Source organism: Stenella coeruleoalba, assembly GCF_951394435.1.
Source record: "Stenella coeruleoalba genome assembly, chromosome: 8".
Taxonomy (NCBI): Eukaryota; Metazoa; Chordata; class Mammalia; order Artiodactyla; family Delphinidae; genus Stenella; species Stenella coeruleoalba.
The window spans coordinates 100,505,662-100,523,721 of NC_137154.1; the positions used below are offsets into that span (position 1 = coordinate 100,505,662).

Sequence of the window (18,060 nt, forward strand, 5' to 3'; positions counted from 1 at the left end):
GGGTGGGGGGTGGGGTGGGGATCTGGTTCTTTTGTCCAAATTTAGCAGTCATTAGTGCACAGAATCTATCCCGGACTATGCAGGTGAAGGTAGCAGGTGAAGGTTGTACCGAAAGGGAAACCGTTTTCTCCGGATTGCTTTACCAAGAGGCGCGTATCAGAATTAAAATGAAAATAAATCAGTATGTGGAAACATCACAGGTATCTAGTAACAGGGACGATAGAGCTTGAACAACTTTACTTCCTCGCTGCATCTTTCGCATTCGAATTCATTTGTCAGATGAAACTCACCAATTCTGACTCTCCACTTTCCTATGCCATTCACTAGCCTTTCTAACATCCTGCAACGCAGAAGCGGAAATTTCGGGGGGACGCGGGCAGAAGAGCTTGAAGCGGGGTGGAGGGGTCCTGCTTCACCACCAGGAGAATAGTCTGGGGAGAGGGTGGTGGGGTAGGAGAGGTAGGACTCTCGAATCAGTACGGAGATTGCTGCCGCTTAGAGTCCCACGCTGCTGTTGCTCAGCAGAGGTCAGCCGCGGGCGAACGTTCACCACGATAGCGCCCCGGCTGCCTTTCCAAAGCCTGGCGCTAACTGGGGCACTGGCAGACCACTACAGCCAGCTCCCTCCTGCGCGGACCCCGCCCTCCTCCCCCGACTCCTCCCACCACCTCGGAGTTCGGGCGCCTGCGCACGGCGGCTGGTCGGCCCCCCGAGAAAGCCCATTGGCCGCTGGGTGAGGCCGGGCACTACCTCGCGCCTGTGGCGGCCGCACGTGCTGGGAGCGGAAGCGGCGATCGCAGCTATGGCGTCGTTACTTTGGGGAGGCGACGCAGGGGCTGCGGAGAGCGAGCGGCTGAACGGCCACGTAACTGCCACCGAACTGGGGAGGGCAAGGGGGCAGGGGCTAGAACAGCACTCCTGGAGGGAAATGTGATGGGGAGGGGAAGGGACAGCTCCTCTACGGTTTGGAGCCGAGTGTCAGATGGTGGTGGGGAGGTGTGACAAGGATTTGGAAGAGGGCCACGGGAAAGGAGACCCCGAGAGAAACAAGACCTTTGGCTTGAAAAGGCAAAATGAAGACATCTGCGGGAGGGAAAGCAGCTGGGAGCCCCAAGTAGACCCTGAGTTTTCTGCTGTCCCAATTTGACCGTTAAGCCTCAGCTAGCTTCTATCTCATCTACCAACGCGCTTTCCTACCTGCTATCCCTTGCTCGTGCTGTGACCCGCCGAGGACTGTCACATTTAGACTAGAGGCTTATAAAGAGGAACGTCATATACAGGGGCAGTAGAAAGTCTCCTCCGATTTTAGGATAATTCATACAGGAGACCTGCTTTTCAAAGGAATCCGTTAATACATAATATCGCAAAGGAAACAGTATTGGCGTGGCCTTCCCTGCCTCCCTTCCAGCCCGTGTTAGGGGGTGGCACTGGGCTGCTTGATGCCTTGCTTCACAATATTGATTGAAATTTGTATCTTTCAATAGTTTTCAAACGTCATCCATCCCCGGAAGAACCTTCAGGGTATTAAGAGTACTACAGTTACAAACGTAGGTGAGTGTTGTTAAAGAAGATTGGGCTCAGTTCATTTAAAAAGCATTGCTTTCCTCATGTCCCTGGCAACTTTGGCTCCCTTAGTTTAACATTCAAGACCCTCCACTACCTTTCCAGTCTTTTTACCCACTCCTCCACTGCTTGACCCTTCCTTTGTACACACTGTAGAGTCGGCAGGAGAAACTGGGATGATACGCTGGACGTTCCTGCTTGGCATTTATCTTTACAGTTGTTTCTCTTCCATCCTTTTAGACGGTTCTGTTAATAACACCGAAGAAGATGGTGAAGAAGATGGAGGTAGGAAATAAATTCATTTGCGTGTATTTACTGGCATTGTTTCCTTTAATCATGACTTTCACAACGTGGGTGAGTAATACCATCTTAATTGGAAAAGAACCATCTTTGCTTCTGTTTTCTTTATAAATAGTGAATGTCAGAAAAAATACTAACTTAGGAGTCAGCATTACTTCTTTAGAGGAAATTGAAATAGAATATGCAGGAATGGGTTACGAATTTTCAGCTGGCAAGGAAAAATTAGGTCTGCTGGCAATAGATGTAGGCTTGGTTGAGGTTAGAGGTTGGTGTAGCAACAGAGCATAAGAAACTGGATCCTCGTGGAAACGAAAAGGAATTCTCAGTGCTGTGTCATTCTTTTTAGAACCTTCTTTTGGAAGAAAAATGAGAGTAGGAACAGTTGCTTGATATACAACCCGTGAATGGAAGGAAGCAACTTGTTAGATGTCATTCAGGAGGCTTGACTTTCCCCCTGCAATATCCCCTGTTTTATCCTTGTTTTTCTAGTGGAATTGGCAGCTAATTCACTCTTGAACAAGTTAATCCGGCAGTCCTTAGTAGAATCCAGTCACCGAGTTGAAGTCTTACAAAAGGATCCCAGCTCTCCACTCTACTCGGTGAAAACATTTGAAGAGCTGCGGCTGTGAGTATTTTTACTTTAAGTGTAGGAAAATTCCAGAGAGCATAGCACAGAACAAACTAATCTGCTAATAATAATCATCAGGATCTCCTTCGTGTTCTAATGGTCAGTATTCAAATGAGATGTGGACATTTTGCGTGCAATTAAAATATAGCTCAAAGAGGAACACTAGGATATCTGAATTGTCCAATGACTTAAGAACATTTTTGATGGTAAAATATTTTAAGCTTGCTGTGCTAAGGGGGATAGCTAAGCCAGACACAGCCATATTGCTACTCTCCGTACCAGAGTACAGATAACAGGAATTTTGATGACCCAAATACCGCTTTAGATAAGTTACAAGCTTTTACCTTTTTAATTATTTTTTTTTTTGTCTCAGATGGTATTTAAATGAATAACTTTCCCAAATAGGTTTGCATTTCCTAGGGAGTTATCAACTGGCATTAAGGAAATGTATTTAAATAGGTCGAGTTACTGATACGGACTTAATGTAAGTGGGGAAATCCAAAATCCCAATGCCTGCTTTCTAGATGGGGAGAAGCTTACTTATAATTAAAGGTTGGCTGCCAGTAATCTACCAATTAATCTACCAATTAAGCATGTCCAAAATGTGCATGTCATTGTAGTGGAAGTATTCCAGCCTACTTCACTTTATCCTCTTTCTAACATCTATCCTGAGACCCCAGGAGAGACGCATTTAAAAATGCTGACTCAGAAGAATGAGCTAATATTGCGTCTTCTGCTCCTAGAGAGAATTGATATAAGAATCACCTAAATGAAATTTTGTTTTCTCTGAAAATTGCCATTGAAACGTTAAAGTTTGTCATTGACTAAAAAGAAATAAACAATAAATCTGACTTAGTTTTCTGCTTGTGTGGAAAATAAAACTCTACTGGAAAATTGATGCACTTCTATCAGATGAGTTTTTCCTTTTTTTTTTCTTGGTTCAAGAGAAAGTTCAACGTTAGGCCCTTACTGCTATCCTTGGCCTGGGCTTATGACATAACTTACTACTTTAGTGCTCCAGCTGTGCAGACATGATTGTATATATGTTTGAGAGTTGAGGTTTAACTTGTATATTTCCAAATATTACTTTTTATACTCACTTGCAAAGTGGCCTAATTTAGAAATGCACCTTTCAAGTTTGTATTCCTGAGTCTACTGACGCATCACAGACTTTAAGTATTTGATTTTTTGTTTTTTTGACAGAAAAGAAGAGTTACTAAAAGGGATCTATGCAATGGGATTTAATAGACCATCCAAAATTCAAGAGATGGCTCTCCCTATGATGCTGGCGCACCCGTGAGTTTCTGCGGTAGTGGTATTCCAACTGGCTATTTTTAGTCACTTATATTCAGTTTATGCCCAGGAGCTTGTATTCAGTTTATGTCCAGCACATCCTCTTTTCTACAGACCTCAGAACCTCATAGCCCAGAGTCAGTCTGGAACAGGAAAGACAGCTGCTTTTGTCTTGGCAATGCTAAGCAGAGTTAATGCCTTGGAATTGTTTCCACAGGTAAGGAAAGGCTGGGAGAGAGATGGGAATGCTTGCGGTGCCAAAGATATTTTAGTAATAGGCAATATTGCTGCAATGATGTGATGATGTTTAGAATAGATGTTCTTTCATGAAATCAGAGTATTGGGCAGCAGTATGGGGCAGTGATTGAGAGCACAGGCTTTATAGTTTGACTGGTTCCAATCCCAGCCTCTCTGCTTACCAGCTGAAAGACTTAGGCGAGGTAGTAAATCTTTTGGAGTATGTTTTCTTGTCAGTAAAGATAACACTTACAAAGGTATGGATCACAGTTGTTCTGTTCACCCTTGAACCCTAACTTCAGTCACAGTGCTCGGCTTGTAGAAACCACTCCTTAAACATTGAATGAATGAATGAATACCTGCCTCATAGGATTGTCATGCAGATTGAGTGAATTAATGTACATTTTTAGCACCTTGCTCAACATAAAGTGAGCATTCAGTAGTGATAGTTATATAGCTGTAGGTCACCCAGTCCCTCGTACTCATTTAGTGGAGAAGGAAACAGAGGCTTGGAGAGGGAAAGGTCACACGTGAGGTCACAGTTGTCAGAGAGCGACTGAGCAGGGACTAGAACTGCGCTTGCCCTTCTCCCAACCTAGTGTCAGTACATGGAAAGTATCTGGTGATCTCCCTCTTTCTCCAACCTGTGTTCATCGAATTGATTGACAAACTGGGAGCCCAAGTGTTGGGAGCGCTCAAAGCTATGGGGCAGCAAGGATCCCCTCAGGAAGTTTACAACCTGCGCAGCAAGATAACCTGTGGACATGGATGTGGGTGACTAGTGACAGGCATAGGAAATCCTGTGCCTTCTTTAGACAAGTTCAGGGAAATTTATATCTGGGGTTTGATATCATGAGTAAAAATCCTTTAGGAGAAGCTATGCTTGAACACATGTTGAGAAATGTGTGTGGAAACTGTTTTTATCACTTTAGCTGTGTTTCCCTCTATCTCAGATCCTTAATTGAAGTTCAGAAATGCGTTAAATATCACCAGTTTCTTCTATCGACATCTTCATTCATCAACAGCCACGATTTATAGGGGGGATGGAAGTAACAAATGAAAGAGTTTCAGGGAACATTCTGCCAGAGATGTGTAAGATAGATTGGACCAAGCAGAGAGTGCTCTGGAAATGGGCAGACTTTTAATATCAGGGAAGAGGTAATGGGGACCACACTCAAGCTGTAATTAGTCTTGCATCCCTTCTCTTTTTGATTCCCAGCCCCCCTATATCCCATTTTTCCTCTACCAAAACAGCGTGACTCATAACCTGTGTTTCTTCATGACCTTTCAGAGAGGAACATATAAAAGGAAGCTGCTTCTTCATCCTTCAGCCCCTTCTCCCCTTCCATACTCAACATTCACCCTAGATCTATCAGCTGCTAAGTCGTATTCAAGTAAAAATATTCTGTTCAACCAGAATCTCCAGTTTCACTTCTGTGCCTCTCCCTCCACAGATTTTAATTGTATTTCAGAATTGCGTGATGGCTGTCATGAACCTTTCTCCTTCCCCCCTTCTCTCTCTCTCCCTCTCTCCCTCTCTCAGTGCCTCTGCTTGGCTCCTACTTATGAACTGGCTCTGCAAACTGGCCGTGTGGTCGAACGGATGGGGAAATTCTGTGTGGATGTTCAAGTGATGTACGCCATTCGAGGGAATCGAAGTATGTACCAGCAAGCCAGCCCTGGCTGATACTTTAAATCCCGACTGCACCACTGACACAGTCGTGGTATATACCTTCTCTGCTTTCTTGCCTCTAAAATGGTGGATATAATGGCACCTATATCATAGAGTTGTTACTGGAATTAAATAAAATGATACAGATAAAGCACTGTGCACACCCCTGGCACATAATAAGGACCCAGTAAATGTTAGCTGTATCATTCCCACAGCCCAGAAGAGGATGCTTTTGCTTGTTCTTTTCTGTGAGGCTCAGTTGTTTTGTGCAGAACAGCTTTTATTGTTTCACTTTTTCATTAAAGTATTACATGCATAAAGTGAAAAAAAAAAACTTTAAAACAGAAAATTCAAAGGTAAAAGTGAAAGTTGTTCTTTCTTTCAAAAACCTATTTCCGAAGACAGCTGTGGTTTTGTTAACAAATCTTTGTGTGTTTTTTTGTTTTGTTTTTGAGTGCTTACAAAAATGGGAGCATTTTTTTTGTACTGTTCAAAAACTTACGCGTTTTAAACATCTTTTCATGTCAGTATGTGTAGCCCCGCCTCATTCTTTTGACGAGCTGTATAATGTTCTGTCATTTATTTCATGTAACCTGTTGATGGACATTTTGGTTGTTTTCCATTTCGGGAAGATTTGTAGGCCTTTCACTGCTGTGCCAGTGTTTCTGTAGGACAATGGGACAATGGGAATGCTGCAGAGTGGCTTTTTTTTTCTTTTCTTTAAGTAACCTGTGCCTCCCAAGTCTCAGTTAGAGACGTGTAACCCAGGGTGGCTTTTAAAATGACCGTGGGGCAGAATCAAATATGCGTGACTATTATCATTACTGTAAAGCTAGAAACTTGGGAATTTATCCTAAAACTCTGTAAAATCAAAACCCACAAAGACCCTCAGGGTTGGCACTTGGAAAACCATTATGAAATGTGTTTCATTACCGGGAATTGTAAATGGTTAGAGTCGTTTGCATCTGAAGGAAACCTTTAAACCCTTTTCCTTTGCTCCCTAGTTCCCAGAGGCACTCATGTCACCAAACAGATTATAATTGGCACTCCTGGGACCGTCCTAGATTGGTGTTTCAAGCAAAAATTAATTGATTTGACTAAGATTCGTGTGTTTGTCCTGGATGAAGCAGATGTGATGATCGACACGCAAGGATTCTCAGACCAAAGCATTCGTATTCAAAGGTAACCTTCACATCCAGCCTTTTCTTCCTGGATCTTCTGTCCAGGGAAGGAATTTCATTTGTCTGCTGCATCTAATTGTCTTTACTGCTTATTCCCCACTTCTTTCACCTTTAAAACAAGTTGGGTTTTCATTATTTTCACCAGCTCAATGGGCCTTCAGCCTGCTGTAATTACCCAACTCCTTCATCTTGTACTCTTGCCTGATTGCTTCACTCTTGTGCTGCAGGCTTACAGATGGAATCCATATACAGTGGGTCTGCACCAAATTTTGCCAGTAATCTTATATTTGAGCAAAATTCTAAAGAGAATTCATTAAAACCTGATAGCGCTATTGTGAGGACACAGCAGCCTGGGATCAGTAGCCTAGTATCTAGTCCTGACTTTGCCTGTAAGTCGTTAAATAAATCCTGTCGATTTCCTAGGCCTCTCTCCCAGGATCACCAGGGGGCTTAAAATTTCAGATTATCAGCCTAACCTGAACCTTAGTCAGAATTTCTGGGAGTGGGCTTTAAGAGTCTGCATCGCTCATTTTTAAATAAAGTATTTATACACTGTGTTAAATTCAAGTATAATATTGAAAGACTTGTAATGATAACCAGTAATCCCCTGCCCCAACCCCTAGAGAATACTGTCCATTACGACATTAACTTTCATACCTTTAAATAACCTGCTCACCTTGGTATTTCTCGTTGTATATTCGTTATATACAACGTTGTTGGTTACATTCACGGCTGGTATTGATATCATTATCACAACACAAATAACGTTCACTGCTGACTATTGAATTATTATAATTATGTTTTTCTTTTGCTTCTCCCCCTAGAGTTGCCTATTTTCCTTCATTTGGTTACTATCACTGTGTAGCGGTCTTTAATTTTTCTCTACCTGTTTCATCGTATGTGTCATATGTCAATGATATCTCCAGATAGTCAAATACATCTTAAAATTCCATCAGTTTCTTTTTGTCTGGAAGATCTCCCACACTCACTGTCTCCAGTTTCAGCCTGGACTGGTTGCACTCCAGTCCTGTGGTCGCAGCTGCATTACGGGTTTCCCCTGTCCTCATTAACAGTTTCGAATCTCCTGTCTTGTGGGTCCTTCTTCTTGGCGTACTGTTGGTTTACTGAATATGCTGGAATGTATCTGCTAATGGCTTCCTGCAAAAGGATGTGTAGGAAGTTCATTTTCTAGCCCCTGCTTGTCTGAAAATGTTTTTACTGTACCTGTAAATTTGATCTTTGGGTTGAGTTTCCCTGGATGTGGAATCCTGTCTTGAAAAGCTTTCTTCCTGTAAATTCGGAGACAGTGTTAAAAACAGAAAAGTGGTTGTTTTTTTACTATAATTAATGCTCTGTTTCCAGTGTTGCTGCTGGAAAGTTTAATGTCTTCCTGATGCTCAGACTTTTGTCTGTGATCTGTTTTTTCCTCACTAGAAGGTTTTGGAATCTTTTTCTCCATGATGTACTGGAACTTCTCAATGATGTGCTTTGGTTCAGATCTTTTTTTTCTTCATTGTACTAGACACATGTACTTCTCATTCCCAAAACTTGTACATGCCAGATCTGGGGAAATTTCTTATGTTACTTCTTTCCCTGCGGTGACCAACTTTTTAGGAAGACAACCCGGGATACAGTCACAGCAGGCAAATATGTATGTACATACGTACACACACATATATCTCATATATATATAAATATAATACAGAAGAAATAATCGTACATGTGTTATTACTTTAACATAAAAATATGGAAAATACGTTTATTTGAAATCATGTATTATCCTGTACTTTCCTGTTACATTAGTGCTACTATTTAAACACAACAACTGTAGAGCTAAACTGGCAATTGTAGTAACTCATAGGGGAACTAATTAAACAATATGTATGAGAAAAATACAGCAATAATGTTTCGTCTCTGATACAGCAATTTAATCTTTTTAAACATGATAGGCTGCTTAAATTTTGGAGGCTGTGCTATTGTATATTCTTTTTTTTTTTTTTTTTTCTTTTTTTTTGGCCACACCACACAGCTTGCAGGATCTTAGTTCCCCAACCAGGGATCAAACCCGGGCCCCCAGCAGTGAGATCGCTGAGTCCTGACCACTGGACCTCCCTGGAATTCCCTATTGTATATACTTAAGATACATAATTATAGAACTATTTATGAGGAGAACGTAAATACGATAGAACTAATTAAACATATTACAGTAAGTCCCCACATACAAATGAGTTCCGTTCCAAGGGCGTGTTCGTTAAGTCCAGTTTGTTCATAAGTCCAACAAAGTTAGCCTAGGTACCCAACTAGCACAATTGGCTATATAGTACTGTACTGTAATAGGTTTATAATGCTCTTCACACAAATAATACATAAAAAACAAACACAAAAAATAAAATATTTTTAATCTTACTTTTCAAGTACCTTGAAAAGTACAGTAGTACAGTACAACAGCTGGCATCCAGGGGCTGGCATCAAGTGAACAGGCAAGAAGGGCTACTGACTGGAGGAGGGAGAGGAGGTGGGAGATGGTAGAGCTGAAGGATCGTAAGCAATAGGAGATGGAGGACAAGCTGCCACTTCACTCATGCCTGACGTTGCTGGCACAGGTTCTGGTTCCTTGCTGGATTCAATTCTATCTACCCTCTTGTAAAACGATCCAGTGATGTCTGGGTAGTAGCTCTTCTTTTCTCATCATAGATGACACAGTAGCAATGGATTGCATTCTGAACTGCTGCTGCAACCTTCATGTACCATTCTGCATTCGGGTCCGGTGCGTCAAAAACTAACAGTGCCTCCTCAAATAAAGAAAATCCTCTTGCCATTTCCTGAGTCATGAATCTCTTTAGTTCTTCAATTACTTCTTCCTCTTTTCTCTCTTCATCCTTTCTCTGGGCCTCCAATTCCATCAGGTCTTCATTAGTAAGCTCCTTGTGTTGCACAGCAAGGAGTTCAGTGAAGTCGTCCTCTTGCTTCAAATAAAGATACTGTACTACTGTACTCTATACAGTATGGCACAGTAAATTACACAAAAGTACAACCACTTGTAGAGGATGCATGCACGTGGCAATATACTCCAGACACGTGAACTAACTTAACGTGATTGGACATGTGAACACACATCCACATCTTTGAAAGTTCACAACTTGAAGGTTCGTATGTAGGGGACTTACTGTACCTGTATTTAATGACAGAGACAGTAATGACACTTTTTTTTCTGTCTCACAGTGTGGTAAGATGTTTTGACTCTCTCTTTTCTAGTATCCTCTGAACTCCCTGCAGCCCTCTTTTCTTGTAGGTGGCAGTAAAACAATACAGTCAAATCTAAAATTCATTTTGACTTGCAGCTCTGCCCTTATTAAGCCCACACTGATTCTTTTTTTTTTTTTTTTTTGGGAGTATAGTTGATTTACAGTGTTGTGTGTGTTTTCTGCTGTACAGCAAAGTGAATCTGTTATAGGTATACATATATCCAGTCTTCTTTAGATTCTTTTTTGATATATGTCATAACAGAGTATTGATTTGAGTTCCCTGTGCTATACAGTAGATCCTTATTAGTCATCTATTTTATATATAGTAGAAGCCCACACTGATTCTTGGTATCAGTCCAGTGTGATATCCTCTGAACAAGAGTGTTCGAGCATAGAATACTTAGGAGTTTACCTACTAGCAACAGTGGTTTTTAGACTTGCAAGAATCAATTTCTAGCTCCTTCAAAATGTTCTTCCACTGTATCCGCAGGCTTGGTTCGGTGCACCAGCTGTTTGTCATTCAGATCCTGTGCATTTATACATCCATCGTTTAGCTTATCCATGTCTAAAATGTCCATCATTTTCAGACACTCTGAAGTCTATTAGATGTCATCATAAGTGAAACCCCTTCTCCTCAGGGAAAATGATTATAAAGCACAGAGGTGACTTAAACTTGTCCAACTGAAAGATGGATTCTTTACAAATTTAGTAAAGAAATTAGAAAGTCCTCAACTTGGCTGTCCTTTTCTGCTGACATTTTTCGACTTCTGCAGCAGTTTTATTCCTAAAAAAAGGAAAAATGAGTCATTATTTGCTACAAGTTTTTGTTGCAGCCTTTGCAGAACACCAGACAGCTCAGGTGCAGTCAGTACAAGGCCTCTTCACAAGTCATCAGACAGTTACGGAGACACAGTGTGTTATTTCTATTTTACTATAATCTTTTCTCCATTCTCATCCTTGACGTATTTCCAGGTTGGAGTTGGACATTCTTTTTGTCTCAAACGTTGAAAATAGGCCAACGTTTGAAATCTTTTCACTGGCCAACTGCAATGGCAGGCATCTCGTAGGCACACGTCTGAGGTAGCTCTGCATCCATTTCTGCACAGTTAGAAATCTTAGTAAGGCTTCTGCAAGTTTGAAATAACAAAATGACCCAAAACTTCGGTAATGAAGAGCTCAGTATCACAGGTAAGCATATTGTATGTGTTTTTAAAAGTATTGTGTACAAAGGATGCAGGACATTTAGCTGGTAAGATCTTTTCATGTTCTTTGATAAGGAATTTATAGACTGAATGGAATATGCCAGAATGTACATTTGCACTGTCTGCTGCTCATGCAGAGAGTTGAACAAAGGCTAATTTGTATTTGGATACAATGTCAACAGTCTTTTGTTGTATATTTTCTGTGTTGTATAAAAACTTCATAGAAGCCAAAAAGATGTTTTGAGACTCCATTTTTTCAAAACCAAGTACCTAAGAGATTGGAGGGGTGGGGCGTGTATTTTGTGTTGCCGTGATTTGAAATCTCACTGGATGTACTGTAGAAGCATGGTGTCTGGTAAGATCTGAGACGCTCCACTCTACACTGAGAGAGGAAAGACGTCTGTTATCAAAAGTTCCCGCCTTGTTCACCCACAGGACAGTTTACTTGCAGCCTCTGAACCAGGAAATGTAACTTGACTCAGTTTCATAGGGGTGGCAAGGGAAAGATAGAGTCACATGTGTCCCTTTGCATGGTGTGGGCAAACTAATTCAGCTGAGCACTGGTGTGTTTGGAGGAGGCAAAAAACTTAATTTAGAAGTATTGCCTGTCTCATCCTGAACTTGCAGTAGCATCTTCCCCTTCTGCTCCCCTTTTACTTATATCCAGGTTCTTCCCATTCCAAATAGACTTAATGTGGCTGTTCTTTCCCACCCCAGAGATAGAACACCTGCCATCGAATGATGAGCCTCTGTGCCCTTCATCCGCATGGAACTTGTACGGGATGATTGCTGTAAACAGCACCTAGACTGACACCCTAGGCTTCACGAGCCCATCTCTCCTAAGGAGAAGACTGGCGTGAAAACCCAGATCACTTATCTACACTTCACTCTGGAGCCCCACATTCAGTGTATCCATTTTCCCAAATGCTTGGTGGGCAGGAGGGCCTGACACGTGGCGCTCTGCAGCAGGTGTAGTTGTCGTGGCCGCAGCACGTTTCACGGTGACCCCAGAGCAGGAGCAGGGGCGTGGGGGGCAGCTGATGGCCGTGGGCGTCAAGTGCTGGAAGTGGCCCCCCCAGGAGAGGGACAGGCCTGGCCATCGGGTGACGGCCTTCTTTCCTCCTCTCTCGTAGAGCTTTACCCTCCGAGTGCCAGATGCTCCTCTTTTCAGCGACCTTTGAAGACTCCGTGTGGCAGTTTGCGGAGCGAATCATTCCTGACCCCAACATTATCAAGTTACGGAAAGAGGAGCTGACCCTGAACAACATCCGACAGTATTACGTGCTGTGCAGGGATAGGAAAGACAAGTACCAGGCTTTGTGCAACATTTACGGTGGCATCACCATTGGCCAGGCCATCATATTCTGCCAGGTACGTCTGCCGGGACTTGTCTTACTCGTGCCCAGGTTTCTGTGCAGGTGGAGCCGGGCACCGTGTTTGGTGCTTTTTGTACATTATGTTGTTTAATCTTCAGAGCACCTCTGAATAGAGGTTATCTGTATTGTATGGGTGAACTGAAGTAATGGAATAGGACTTCAATATGGTGTGAAACAGAGGGCATCCTTCTCGTATTTCTTCTTTTCTTTCTTTCTTTTTTGGTCGCGCCACGCCGCTTGTGGGATCTCAGTTGCCTGACAAGGGATTTAACCTGGGCCACGGCAGTGAAAGCCTGGAATCCTAACTACTACGCCACCAGGGAACTCCCTGGGCATCCTTTTAGAGGGACTGCTTCTAACACTTCCCCATTCAGGTTGATGTTTATTGTAGTGTTTCCATAGATACCCTTTATCAGGTTAAGAATGTTCTCTTCTACTCCTAACTTACTATGAGCAAAGTAGCCACTCACTATTAACAGCCCCTTGTTTTTATTTTCGTATTTACTTTTCCAATCTGATGTTTTTCGTGTTCGTGTCTTGGTTGTATTTTTTCACCACCATGGGCACACTGTCAGCTCCATGAGAGCAGGCTCTCACCTGTTCCACTCACCTTCATGCCCCCACCCAGCACATGGATGGCCCTGGAAACATACTTGTAGAGTAAAGGAAAGCTCAGCTCTGCCATGTGACCATGTGACAACTAGCCATGTGACCTTGGGCAAATCACTTAACGGTTTTAAGCTTTGGGTTTATTTTTCAGTTTTTTAAAATGAACTTAGGCAGCTGCTTCATCAGATCATTATGAAAGCAGATGAACGTGGTGCACATACAGGTTTTAGCAAAGTGCCTGGCGGACACAGGATGTCATCATTGTTAGGTACCTCATTTTGTCATCAGACCACTCTGAGAGGTGGGCGGAGCATTTTATTCTCTGTTTCAGGGCTGAGAAGCCAAAGCTCTTACAGGTTGAGAGGATGTGCCCCTGAAAAGCACAGGGGAGGGCGAATCCCCTGCCACATTCTCAGATCCCTCTAGGCCCCACAGGGAAGATGAAGCAAAACCCCTCTGCAGCACCCCCAGCTCCCATGCCCTGCAGACATGAGCGCCGCACACATAGCCAGGCTGCTTCAACTTGGGCGCCATGCTGGGTTTTGATTTTCATGCAGACTCGTCAAAATGCCAAATGGTTGACTGTGGAGATGATGCAGGATGGCCACCAGGTGTCTCTGTTAAGTGGAGAGCTGACTGTGGATCAGCGAGCTTCCGTCATTCAGAGGTTTCGAGATGGGAAGGAGAAAGTTCTTGTAACAACCAACGTCTGTGCTCGAGGTGTGTATGTGTATGCACTTAAAGTCAAGTTTATTGAGGTATCATTTACATATGATAAAATTCTCTCTTTCTAAGGATACGTTTCAGAGAGTTTTGACAAACATATATAGTCACGTACCCATCACTGTAATCAAAATATGGAACATTTCCATCTCCCCTCAAAATTTCTCAGTGCTCATTTTCAATCAGTCTCTGTAACTAATGACCCCTGCCAACTACTGACCAGATTTCTGTCTCTGTATTTTTGTCTTTTGCAGAATGACATGTAAGTTAAATCATACAGTTGGTAGCCTTTGTGTCTGATTTATTCTGCTTGACACCATACTTGGGAATTCATCAGTGTTGTTACATGTATCAGTAGGTCATTCCTTGTTATTGCCGAGCCGTATTCCATTGACTGGGTCGCACCACAATTAGGTCTTCCATTCACCAGCTGATGGACATTTGGATTGGTTACAGCTTGGAGCTGTTTGGACTAAAGCTGTAATAAACATTCATGTATAAGGCTTAGGTGGACATACGCTTTCATTTCTCTTGGGTAAATGCCTAGGAGGAGGATTTCTGGGTCATGTGGTAAGTGTATGTTTAGCTTCATAGGAAACTGCAAAACTGTTCTCCAGAGTGGCTGTACCCTCTTGCATCTCTACCAGCAGTATAGGAGCGTTCCAGTTGTTCTCCATCCTTGTCAGTAATTGGCATTGACACTCTTTTTTCATCTTAAGCTTTCTAGTAGATGTGTGTGGTATCTCGTGTTTTCAACTTGTGTTCCCTAACGACTAATGATGTTGGTCATCTCTGAGGTGTTTTTAATTTTAAAACTGTTGACTACTGGAAGAAAAATCTTTGTTTTTTCAAGAGGAGGGCCTTCGTACTTTCCTCATTCCTCCTGTATCCTTGCCTACACCGCATACTCAAACCATGTTTCCTAATTTATTACTAGTTCACCAGGTAGAACCGAGGACCTGCCCTGAGTGCTGAGCTTGGCATTTGGAGGAGGAGCCTAAAAAAGGATGAGGTTCCTTCCCCTCGGGAGCACGCTGCCTAGACTCCTGACCTCTAGACCAGCACTAGCCAATAGAAATTTTTGCATTGATACAAATCTCCTATTCTCTGCTGTCCAAGCCATATATGGTGGCTGTTGAGCACTTGATGTGTGACTAGTGTGGCTGAGGAACTGGATTTTTAATTTGAATGAATTTAAATAGCCATAAGGCCAACGGTTACCATACTGGACAGCACAACTCCAGACCCCAGAGAAAAGAGGGCACAAATTGCTCCAGAGTCAAAGCACAGTACAGGGAGGTCAAGGATTATGACCCAGACAGCTTCTTAGTGTTGAGGAATGGAGGCACCAGGTGAGCACACACGTTAGGAGTGAAAGGTGTGAAAGGAAGGGGAGAACTCCTGGAAGTCTCGAGTCGTTTGTACTTTATCCTGTACTGTTTGGGCAGCTGGATTCTAAACACAAGTGCTCTGGACGTTGCTGTGGTGACCACGGTGACGATTAGAGGAGTGGGAGATGAGGGACTGGGGAGACCAGTCCGGAAATTGTTGTAACAGTTGAGGCAGTGGATAAAATGCCCTGACGAGAACAATGGCCGTGGAATGGGGTGGAGCTGGGGCCCTGTGATGGGTAAGGGAATGTGAGACTAAGGGGCTTGCTGGGCACTTAGCACAGTGGGGGTGGAGAAGATGGAAGGGCTCTGTGACCTGCTGCGAGCCCCTCCCCAACACACAAGCACACGCGCACGTGCACACACACGCACACATGCATGCACACGCGCTTTGTACATATTTAGACTTATGTATAATTCACTTCTACTGACACTCTTATCCAGCATCATAGACATACATACTTGGAAGCAAACTGCCTGACCGAAGGACCTATTTCATTGATGTAAAAGCAGGTGTGATTTACAGGTTGTGTCCATTAAATGAGAATTCCCTTGGCAAACGTGGTTCTTGAATAGCTATGTCCTGAGGAAAATGTTGCAGGACCCTGCAGTGTCGTTCCTCTTCCAGGGATTGATGTGAAGCAGGTCACGATTGTTGTGAACTTTGACCTGCCTGTGAACCCGGCAGAGGAGCCAGACTATGAGACCTACCTCCACCGTATTGGGCGGACAGGCCGCTTTGGGAAGAAAGGCCTTGCCTTCAACATGATCGAGGTGGATAAGCTGCCCCTGCTGATGAAGATCCAGGACCACTTCAGTGAGTAGTACCCTTCGTGCCCAGAGCTGTGGACCTGCCCACGTTGACAGTGACGATGTGTGTCATGGACCTCGAGCCCAGAGGCTTGTGGTCGGGTGGGGGCAGGAGCCAGGGAGGAGGCTTCTACTTCTTAGTGCCAGAGTTCCTAACAGGAGGCGGGGGTAATTAAAGGAAGCTGTGAAAACCAAGTGGAATTGATAGGAGCTCATATTTCTATCTTATTGCTCATTCCGGGATCTGGAGCAGATTTTACGTCCATGAAGAGCCACCCTAGGCAAAGTAATAAGGTCCTTTAAGATGATATTGTGTCCCCAGCTTCCTTTTTTATGTACATTTTTCCCTTCCTGTTGCCCCAGCGACCAACTAGGACAGTCCTAAATCCTGAGGCCTGCTGCCTTCCTCCAGTGCCCGCCCACCCCCCCCCCCCCCATCTAAACAAGGCAGGCTCTGCTAACCCTCTGGGGCTCTTGGACAGGCGTGTTGCAGTCTGGTGGAAACTTGAAGGGTAACAGAAGCTGAGATGTCCCCCTGCCCCAGGGCCCTGGATAGATACGGCTGCGGAGCAGGCGAGGAAGAACCCTCGCAAGACTCCAGATGTATCTTTCACCTTTAGGACAATGGTACTTAACCTCTGTGGGAAGCAGAGGACACTATCCCCGGGGAAATGCACACAAGCACATATGTGCAATTTGGAGTATAATGTTGAAAGGTTTGCAGACTGGCTGTGGACCCTGCAGGGAAGTTGATTAAGCACCCCTGCATTAGGATAACGGAGGAGGGATGGGGGCGGAGAAAGAACCATTAAGATCACTGTTGCTATGGTAATCAACACTCCCTGTTGCCATTCAGCAAACCTGCCCCCTCAATGCACACGCCCACTTCACCCTCCTGAGCTCAACCAGGCACCTTCCCAGGTCCCCCTCTCTGCACTCTGGCGATTTTTTTCTGCCCCACAGTATTTAGACATGTATGTTGTCTTGTCTGGTGCATTTGATGCCATTGTAGTTAGTATGGATTGGTTATTTGGATACCATCCCTTCCTTACCTAATCTAGAGAATGTCCCAGTATCTCGAGGCTTTCCATACAAGGTGTCACTATCTTCAGAAATGTAATTGGATGGAATGAAATTTCGTTTAGGCCCTGGGATAAGACTGTTCCATTCTCTTTTGTTCTTTTAGACAGCAATATTAAGCAACTCAACCCTGAAGACTTGGATGAAATTGAAAATATTGAATATTGAATATTGAAGAAAGAACTTTATCGTTTACAAGTGTTCTGGTTTATGTGAAAGTGATTTTTTACGTTGAGCCTTTTTCAACATGAAACTGTTAATATATGGCAAAATAAATGTTGTGGTAGCCTTAGTTTTAAGACCTGAGGTCTTTCTGAACCAAATTGATGTGAAGCACTTGATCCTTTTGAATAAATAAAGGGAGATTATTTCTTACTCCAATCTTTTCACAGATAAACATCTTTGCGTGGGCTACTGGGTTGTTGTGGGATTTAGTTTATAGAGTCTGAGCAGGTCATGCCGCCTGTGAATATCTCACGGTGCCGCGAGATGGCAGTAGAACGTCACTGTTTCTGGAATTTGAGTTGGTCGAGTGAAAAAACCACACGTCTTCAGATTTGCTCACTGCTGCCCCTCCCAGCCCTAATGTCTTCCCTACCTCCCCCTCGCCCCCTCCCCACACATGCACGCACCCGTGCACCCCCTGCACAGATACACACTCTCACGTGTGAGTGCGGGGTGAAACCTTCACAAAGTAAAACGATTTGAAAGAGTATTTTGCTTCTTTTCTGTGTTTCTTCTTCTGTGTTT

General features: G+C 43.5%; 1 protein-coding gene across 2 annotated transcripts; it reads left to right on the plus strand.

The window, feature by feature from the left end:
- Window positions 1–563: 563 nt before the first annotated feature.
- On the plus strand, window positions 564–17,685 carry DDX25 (DEAD-box helicase 25). Of its 2 annotated transcripts, none has more exons than XM_079930367.1 (12): window positions 564–865; window positions 1,485–1,551; window positions 1,804–1,848; window positions 2,353–2,488; window positions 3,695–3,787; window positions 3,899–4,001; window positions 5,565–5,679; window positions 6,698–6,875; window positions 12,455–12,692; window positions 13,864–14,026; window positions 16,049–16,237; window positions 17,417–17,685. In XM_079930367.1, the coding sequence occupies exons 1-12, from the start codon at window positions 803–805 to the stop codon at window positions 17,476–17,478; spliced, it is 1,452 nt and encodes a 483-aa protein (XP_079786493.1). In that variant the 5' UTR covers window positions 564–802; the 3' UTR covers window positions 17,479–17,685. The 2 variants fall into 2 exon arrangements, with proteins under 2 accessions (XP_079786493.1, XP_079786494.1); XM_079930368.1 differs by having other exon boundaries at window positions 3,899–3,955; window positions 5,573–5,679.
- The last annotated feature ends 375 nt before the right edge of the window (window positions 17,686–18,060 follow it).